Here is an 8,418-nt window from a genome sequence, read left to right as displayed (position 1 = left end):
CGCACACACACACACAAACCATGTCCACCCTGCAGCTCCTGTCCACCAACTTCTGCCACGGCGGCGAGGTCCGCAAGTACAGCCACATGTCGGACACCATTTCCGGCACCCTGGCCGACTCGGCTGGCGAGGGCCCCTCCAAGATGCAGTTCAACGTCTTCGTCCCGCCGGCCGCCCTGGCCGGGAAGAAGGTCCCGGTGCGTGCGCCCAGCGCCGACGGACGGGCCCACCGGCGCCGTCGCCGTCTGCCGCGTCGCCTGTTCTCCCCCTTCCCCCTCTCCTGTCACTGACCTCCAGGCGTGTGTGTGTGCGTGCGCGCGCGCGCTCTCTCTTCCGTCTCTCTCTCTCCCCCCCCCCCTGCCCCTGTCCGTTGCAGCTGGTCATCTACCTGGCCGGGCTCACCTGCAACGAGGACACCGGCTTCCACAAGGCGTCCGGCCTGCTGAAGGCCCTGGCCGAGCATGGGATCGCGTGCGTCGCGCCCGACACCTCCCCCGCGGCCTGGCCCCGGTGGAGGGCGACCGCGACAACTGGGACCTCGGCGTGGGTGCCGGGTTCTACGTCGACGCCACGGTGGCCAAGTGGGTGGCCGGCGGGTACAAGATGTTCTCCTACGTGAACCACGAGCTGCCGGCTGTGCTGGGGCAGCTGGACATTTTGGTGCGTCCGCGTGCGGCCCCCTGTGCGCGAGTCCTTCGGCTCTCCTCTAACATTGAGCTCGGTCTGGGCGCGCGCTCGTGCATGATGTCGACACGCACACGCACACGCACACGCACACGCACACGCACACGCACACGCACACGCACACGCACACACACACACACACACACACACACACACACACACGCAGAACGGCAAGATGTCCATCATGGGCCACTCCATGGGTGGCCACGGGGCCCTGATCTCGGCCCTCAAGAACCCGGGCGCCTTCCAGTCGGTGTCGGCCTTCGCCCCGATCTGCCACCCCACCCAGTGCCCGTGGGGCAAGAAGGGCTTCGGGGCGTACCTCGGGTCGGAGGACCAGGCCGCGTGGGCCGCGTACGATGCCACCCTGCTGGCCAGCGCCTACCAGCACCCGGAGTCCGGCGCCCGGCTGCCCATGCTCGTGGACCAGGGCGAGGAGGACAACTTCCTGAAGGCCGGCCAGCTCCTGCCGGAGGCCCTGCAGAAGGCCGTGGCCGCCGGCACCCCGGCCGCCGAGCACATCGACGCCACCATCCGCCTGCACCCGCGCTACGACCACTCCTACTACTTCATCCAGTCCTTCGCCGAGGAGCATGTGGCCTTCCACGCCAAGCACCTGGGCTGCTAAGAGGCCGGGAGGAATGCCGGCCCACTGCCCTCCCTCCCCTGGGCGCTGTGGCCCGCGTGTGTATGTGTGTGTGTGTGTGTGTGTGCGTGTATGTGCCTCCCCTCGCGCGGCAGATGGACACACACACACACACACACGCAAATACACATGTATATCTATACATCGACATCGCAGTTGAATCTGTGTATTGATGCAGGGCGTCAGCGAGAGGGGGGCGTATGTGGGAAGAGGAGCAGGAAGGGGAGGGCGGGTGGAGATCTCGGGAAAGTACAAGGAGTAGTGCAACGGTGAACACACTCGCAGAGATTTCCCTTGGCGGCCGGAGGGGGGGGGGGGGGGGGGGCGGGGGGGGGGCGGGGGGGGGGGGGGGGGGGGGGGGGGGGGGGGGGGGGGCGGGGAGCGGCGGGGGGGGGGGGGGGGGGGGGGGGGCCGGGCGCAGGTGTGTACGCACGCCCACCACGGACCACGAAGACTGTACGCGGCGCGCGGCTTCCCCCCCCCCCCGGCTGGCGGGGCCCGCGGCCAGGGCGCTTCGTCTGCTTGTGCCGTCGGCGGCGGGCGACATCACGTGCCGCGCTCGTTTCCAGAATAATCTCGATGCCCGACGAGTGTGCGTCCGCTGGTGCGTCTGTCTCTAGTCTCCACGGCGGCGGGGTGTTTGGGCGTTGTTCCAGCCCCCGGCCGGCTGTCTGTCACCCCCTCGGCCCCGGCCCTTGGCTGCGGCAGCCCTGCGGAGCGCCCCATCCCCTCCCCCGGGACGTGTCGAGCGCGCGCGCGCGCGCGCGCGTGTACGTGTGCGTGAGCGTGTGCGTGTGGACCGGGGGAGGGGGAGGGCGCGCGGACGCGGGCCGGGGCGCCAGCCGGAGCGGGAGCTGGGGGGGAGTGGGGGGGGGGGGGGCGGGGGGGCAACGCATTCGCCCGCGGATGGTGGGGTTTCGCCTCGCTCTTGCCCGCCCTCTGGGCGAGGCGGCCGGCGGATGACGGTCGAAAAGCCAGCCCCTCGGCCCCTGGCACCCCTCCCCCCCCGGCAGCAGAGCTTACCTGTTTTGTCTCTTCCTCCCCCCCCCTTCCTCCTTTCTATCACCATGGCCACTTTGTATGTGTCCCCCTCGCTTCCCCCGCTGTCATATATGCACACACACACACACACGCACACACGCACGCACGCACAGCGCGCCCTCCTCCCGTCTCCTCCTTGACGCCGGCCACTGACGACCCGCCTCGGCTCTCGCCCTCCTGTCGCCGGCCCGGCGCCGCCAGCACCCCCACCGTCCTCTGGGCCCAGCGCAACAACCTCATCTACCTGACGGTTGATGTGCCCGATATCGACACCAACACCGACGACATCATCATCACCGAGGACAAGATCGACTTCCGCGTGACCGGCTCCGGCGGCAAGGTCTACGCCTTCACCATCGAGTTCTTCGCTCAGGTCAACCCTGATGTGCGTGTCCCGGCGCGCGAGGTCGCCCTGCCTTCGCGTGTGCCCCGCAGGGGCCCTTCCGGAGGGTTCGCCTTGCACTGACCATCGCCACTGGCTGCTTCCTCCCCCTCCCCCTGCCCCCTCCTCCCCCTGGTCCTGCTCTGTCGCGCGCCCTCCCGCGCTGCGTAGGAGTGCACCCGCGAGATCACCGGCCGCCATGCCTTCTTCACCATCAGCAAGAAGGCCGACGGCTTCTGGGATCGCCTGAACAAGGGCAGCGCCAAGGTACGCATGGACGCCCCCTCCCTCCTGCGCACTGCTCCCCCCCCCCCCTGCGTGTCGGCACTGTGACTCACGCACTTCCCTCCCCCCCCCTGACACACCACTGGCGCACAGCTCCCCTTCGTCAAGACCGACTTCGCCCGCTGGGTCGACGAGGACGAGTCCGACGACGAGCCCGACTTCCCCGGCGCCGGCGGCATGGGCGGCTTCGGTGGCGCCGGCGGCTTCGGCGGCATGGGCGGCGCCGGTGGCGGCATGGGCGACGTCGACATGGCGGCCCTCCTGAGCCAGCTGCAGCAGGGCGGTGGCGGCATGGGCGGCTTCCCCGGCATGGGCGACGAGTAAGCGCGCACAAGCACACCCTGGCGCCATGCATCCGGTCGCGGCGCCCTCCCCCCTCCCTACATACACACACACAGCATCCCCCGCCTTTCCCTCTCTCTCTCTCTCCCCCTCCCCCAGTCGCGTGCGCATGCACGCGCGCGGCCCTCTGTGCGGTCAATAAAACCCAAAACATCAAATGGCCCATGCGCGTGCGCGGCTAAAGGGGGGATCGCGCGCGCGCGCGCGCAAAAGGTGCCCCCTCGTGCGAAGAAAAACCCTGGAAAGTCTATGTATTTTAATGGTGCATGAGGGCTGGTGGGGGGGGGGGGGGGGGGGGGGGCAAGGACGCGAGCAGCCGGGCCGCCGGCGGGGAGGGGACACACACACACACGCGTCGCGGCCGGCTGCTCCTCAGAGGGGAAGGGGAGGGCTGTCTAGATGTTAAAGAGCTGCTTCAGCTGCTCGTACGCAAGGAAGGAGATGCCGGTCACCGGGGCGACCTTGATGAAGTTGATCGAAAGCCCGACGTAGAGGCCGCGCCAGCCCTCGGTTCGGAGAATGTGCCTGGGTGTGGGGTGGCCCGGCGAGTGGAGAAGCGCCCGCGGTCAGTACCAGTAAGCGACAAAGGGCGGGTGGAGGGGGGGGGGGGGATTCTCGCGACGAGGAGGGGCCGAAAAGGCCGAGGCCGGACGCACCCGAAGGCCCGGCGAATGGACTTGTAGGCGTCGGGCGCCGCGTGCGCATACAGCGGGGTGCCATTCTGCACGGCCAGCGGCCGGACGGCCTCCACTTGCATCCTCCGCCGGACGACATCCAGCGGGTAGGCCGCGGTCTGGGCCACACCGCCGGCGATGAACCCCACGGCCATGGCCACCGGGGGCGGCATGCGCAAGTCGCGATAATCGACGGCCAGGGCGCCGGCCGGGAGGTGGGCATTCTCGCGTGCGGCCAGGGCCCGCAGCGCGGCCGCCTTCAGCGAGTCATACGTGAAGAAGGAGACACCGGCATAGGGGACAATGCCCAGCATGGTGGGCCCGAAGCCGCGGAAGAGCCCGCGCGCGCCGCCCTCGTCGATGGCCGCGCGCAGGGCCCCGAGCAGGGTGGTGGCCTGCTGCGAGGGCAGCCCGGCCGTGCGGTTGACCACCTGGAAGGCCAGCCGCGAGCGGACCATGTCCAGCGGGTATGTCCCGAGGACGGAGAGCATGCCGGCGCCGGCGCCGGCCAGGGCGCGGGTGTATGGCTGCTCGAAGTCCTGGTTTTTGTTGAAGAACTGTGTGTTTGCAGTGGGGAGGGGGGAGTGCGTGAGTGGGGCTGGTGGTGGGCCGAGGGGTGGGGGAACAGCAACAACAAAAGCAGCGGCGACAGTAGCAGCAGCGGTAGCAGTGGTGGCAGTGGTGGCAGTGGTGGCAGTGGCAGCAGTGGCAGCAGCGGCAGCAGCGGCAGCAGCGGCAGCAGCGGCAGCAGCAGGGATAGCAGCAGCGATTGAAACAGCAGCAGCAACAGCAGCAACAACAACAGCAGCAGCAACCACGACAACCGCAACGACAATAGACAACGCATCGGGCGACCCCAGGCGTACCGCTTTGATTTGCTCGTAGGACATGAATTGGATGGCCGCATACGGGAAGATCCGGGCCAGGGTGGCGGAGTTGCCGCGGAAGAGCCCGCGCAGGCCCTCCTGCTGGTGGATGGTCCGCAGGGCGCGGAACACCCCGAGCAGGGTCCCCCGGTGGCGCGTGTACTCCGGGTGCCCGGCCTGGAAGAGGATCTTGGCCCGGTCCAGCGGGGCCACCGAGGATTTGGCGATGCACCCGGCCAGGCCGCCGGCCAGGAAGGACCGGCTCATGTAGGAGAAGGTTTGCTTGTTGATGGGCGGCGTCGGGGTCGGCGGGGCCTCCCGGTCGGCCGGCGGCAGGGACCCGGCATCTTGGTCCACCGGGCTCAGCTCGATGGCCGGGGCCGGCATGTGCTTCTTGGCCGGGCTGGGGAGAGCCGACGGCGCGGGGCTTCCGCCAGCGTCGGGGGTGCTTCCCATGTGCGTGAAGGGGGCGAGGGCGGGGGCAGGGGGGAGGGGGGAGTAGGAGCTGGGGGCAGGGAGGGCGAGAGGGGGGGAGCAGGGACAGGGTGCGTGTATGAAGAGGGAGAGAGAGAGAGAGAGAGAGGGATAGGGTGGTGTCTGGGCGCCAGGCGGGCGCCCCGGAGCCGAGTCGCGGCGGGGCGTGAAAAAGCACCGCAGGATCATGCGCGTCTCGGCCGGCCGCACCACCCTGCCGGCAGACGCCCCCCCGGCCGGCCGGCCGGCCGCGGCAGGCCCGCGCCTCCGGAGCCCAGGGGCGGGGAGGGGGGAGGTGCCAGTCAATCGGCCACCGACATGGATGGCCACATTCACGCTGTTTCCGTCTCGGGAGAGGGGGCGGGGGGGGGGGGGGGCGGAGGATCGGCGCTCCGCCACCTGGCCGGGACCCCGGAAGGCGGGACGGAGCGATGGCCACGAGAAATGGCTGCTTAGGTACGACGACGACCACGACCACGACCACGACGGGATTGTGGTTCCGCCGCGGGGGCCCCTGTGCCGCACGCGCGCGAACGCAAAAGCAAGCAAGGCACACGTCCGCCGCCGCCGCCGCCGCCGCCGGGATGGATCTCCCCCGCGGCCTGGAGCGCCGGCGCTCTAGAGAACCGGCCCCGGGCCAGATGATGCCCCCGGGCTATCCCGGTCCGGTGGCAGCAGCCCCGGCGGCCCGCGCTGGTGGCGTGTTCCACCTTTCTCCCCGGGCGCGACCGTGTGTGTGTGTGTGTGTGCGTGCGTGCGCGGGGGCGCGGGTGTGCGGGTGTGTGAGCGTAATATGCCGGGGGCGAGGTGCTCTTCCGCGAAGCCCGTCCCCGGCCTGGGCGAGACGCCGCCCCGCGTCCAGGGGCGCAGAAGGGTGTTGGCCCTGGCGGGGACGGGGGGGGTGTTTGTTGTTGTCCCTGCCACCAGGCGGGGGAAGGGGGGGGGGGGCGGCTGCCGGCGCCCCGTGAGTGCCCCCGCCCCCGCGGGCCCGCCCCGACGGGCTGCCAGCTGGGAGGCGCGGCAACGTGCTGTGCCACCCCCGCAGGCTCTCGGCCTGCGGCGGGCGGCATGCCGCGAGGGGAAGGGGCCTGCGCGGGCCGGGGTGGGCCAACTGCCCGGCAGGCGCCGGGAGTGCGTGCGCCTTCTCGCTTGGCCGGAGGGGGGGGGGGGGGGGCGCCGAAATGGGCCCAGGGAGGGGGGCCGACGGAACAGCGGGCCGCGCCCCGCCCGGGCCGCGGACCATGCATCTGCACGGCGCGACCCACGTTCTCCGGTGGCGGCCCCCGGTGGCCGGCCGCGCATGCTCCCCCCCCGCCGCCGGCGGCGGAGCCCGGCCGATGACGATGCCCCGAAGGACCAGAACGCGTGTCAAAAATGTGCGCCAAATAGACCCGGCGCGTGGCGTGATTGGGCAGGCGGTCTCCCGGTCTCCCGCGTGATCCGGCCCAGTGGTGGCCCGTGCTTGGGCCGTCTGGCACACTGGGCCAGGGCGTTTCGGCCTCCTCTTGCCGGGCCGCTGCGACAGCGTCGTTGCGCCTTGCATGCGACCTGCGCATCTGCTGACAGGGACAGACATGCTAAATCCCCAAATGCCGGCTCGCGTCCATACACGGACGGGGCCTACCGTGGGGGCCACACCGCCGCCCCTCAGGCCTGTTGTCGCCGCTACCCGGCGCCACCTCCCCTCTCCCCCCCTCCCCCCTCCCCCAGAAACACTGCCCCCTGCTGGACGGAGGATCGCTCCCCGGCCCCGGGGCCAGCGCGTCGCCGACCGCCGCCACCGGGACACCCGGCGCTTGGACTGGCGGGCAAGTGGCCTGTCACCCGTGGCTGGGCCGCGTGTCGGCGCGCCCGCTGCAGGCGCAATGCCGCGGGCGCGGGCGCGCGGACGACACAGCATGTGCGGAGGGCGCCATGGCGGGGAAACATTCAATTGCCAAAGGGGAAGGGGGGGGGGGGGGCATCATCGGCACCAGCGGCCAGTGAGGCCGCCGGGATGTTTGTGTATCGCCTCAGCCAAGTGGTCAGATCATCGGGGGCGCGGAGGCACGCGGGCGTGCGTCGGCGTTCGCACTTGCTCCGCGCCTCCACAGCCCGCGCCCAGCCCGCCCTCCGGAGGGGCCGGAGGCCCGTCCACACGCCCCCCGCCCCCTCCCAGGCGGAGGGAGGGGGCAGTCCCAGACCGGGAGGGCGGCAGGAGACGCCGGAGGCCCGGTCGTGATGGGAGAGCCCGGCGGCGGGTGGCGAGGAGGAGGGCGGAGGGCGGAGGAAGGGGGAGGAGGAGGAGGAGGAGAAGGCGAGCCGGCGCGGCGCAGGCCCGCGCGCGCACACGCGCACGCACCGGTCAGATAAGATCATTGTGTGTATGGCTCCAGGCGCGCACGGTCGCTGGCCGGCGGCCACACCGGCCGGGCACCACAAAAGGGGCCCCCGGCCCCGCGAGCTCCCACCGGACGCCGGGCGCATCTAACGATGGTAGCTGCGGCCGGGGCGGCGCCCGGAAAATCGGCGGGGGGGGGGGCAGGGTCACCGCCGGGCCAGGGGGCGCCCGGCGAGAGACCGCACACGTGACTCCCCGGCATTGTCAGGAATGTGCGGCCGGGCGGCCGGGGGAGAGGGCGCGAGAGAGATCCCGGCGGGGGGCCGAACTGGGAGCGGGGGGGGGGGGGGGCGCGCGCGCCTGTGCCGGTGTGTACTGATGTGCGCGGATGGGCGCCCGTTCGCGGGGCCCCATCGGCCGGGTGCCGCAGGCGCCGGCGGAGACGGGGCAGCCCGGAGAGGGGGCGCGCCGGGCGCCCGGGCAGGAACCCTAAACAAAACGGGTCGCGGGTGCCCGCGGCTCCGGCGCGCGCGTGCCGCAGACACATACCTCGGGGTCGGTCGAGGAGAGGGGCCGCGCCGGGCCACGGGCCGCGCCGGGCCACGGGCCGCGAGGCGGCGCAGAACCCTGCATGCACAAGCGCCGCCGGCCGCGCCGGGCGGGCCGGCCTGTGACAGCCGCCCGCCACCAGCCCGGGAGGGGCG

At 71.7% G+C, this 8,418-nt stretch overlaps 3 protein-coding genes across 3 annotated transcripts; 2 read left to right on the top strand and 1 right to left on the bottom strand.

The window, feature by feature from the left end:
* Positions 1 to 20: 20 nt before the first annotated feature.
* On the top strand, positions 21 to 1,312 carry H696_01347 (hypothetical protein; the record flags this gene model as incomplete). The annotated part of the gene is made up of 3 exons (XM_009495241.1): positions 21 to 201; positions 377 to 660; positions 851 to 1,312. 3 exons carry the CDS (start codon positions 21 to 23, stop codon positions 1,310 to 1,312), a joined length of 927 nt encoding a protein of 308 aa, XP_009493516.1.
* Positions 1,313 to 2,397: 1,085 nt separating this feature from the next.
* Positions 2,398 to 3,362, top strand: H696_01346 (hypothetical protein; the record flags this gene model as incomplete). The annotated part of the gene is made up of 4 exons (XM_009495240.1): positions 2,398 to 2,408; positions 2,573 to 2,756; positions 2,925 to 3,020; positions 3,132 to 3,362. 4 exons carry the CDS (start codon positions 2,398 to 2,400, stop codon positions 3,360 to 3,362), a joined length of 522 nt encoding a protein of 173 aa, XP_009493515.1.
* Positions 3,363 to 3,671: 309 nt separating this feature from the next.
* Positions 3,672 to 5,500, bottom strand: H696_01345 (hypothetical protein). The gene is made up of 3 exons (XM_009495239.1): positions 4,921 to 5,500; positions 4,037 to 4,611; positions 3,672 to 3,905 (listed from the first exon to the last, which is right to left on the bottom strand). The coding sequence occupies exons 1-3, from the start codon at positions 5,374 to 5,376 to the stop codon at positions 3,776 to 3,778; spliced, it is 1,161 nt and encodes a 386-aa protein (XP_009493514.1). The 5' UTR covers positions 5,377 to 5,500; the 3' UTR covers positions 3,672 to 3,775.
* Between the last annotated feature and the right edge of the window lie 2,918 nt (positions 5,501 to 8,418).

The sequence above is a fragment of the Fonticula alba genome, assembly GCF_000388065.1.
Source record: "Fonticula alba strain ATCC 38817 unplaced genomic scaffold supercont2.2, whole genome shotgun sequence".
Lineage (NCBI taxonomy): Eukaryota > Rotosphaerida > Fonticulaceae > Fonticula > Fonticula alba.
The sequence above is the reverse complement of the archived record's forward strand: the minus strand, read 5'-3'. Positions and strand labels throughout refer to the sequence as shown.

Excerpts from the sequence above, each read along its gene's own strand:
- H696_01345 (XM_009495239.1), bottom strand. The coding sequence starts at position 5,376 with ATGGGAAGCACCCCCGACGCTGGCGGAAGCCCCGCGCCGTCGGCTCTC. Across the intron at positions 4,612-4,920 it reads CCTACGAGCAAATCAAAGCG|TTCTTCAACAAAAACCAGGA; the intron begins GTACGCCTGGGG and ends GCAAACACACAG. Across the intron at positions 3,906-4,036 it reads TCCATTCGCCGGGCCTTCGG|GCACATTCTCCGAACCGAGG; the intron begins GTGCGTCCGGCC and ends CCCCACACCCAG.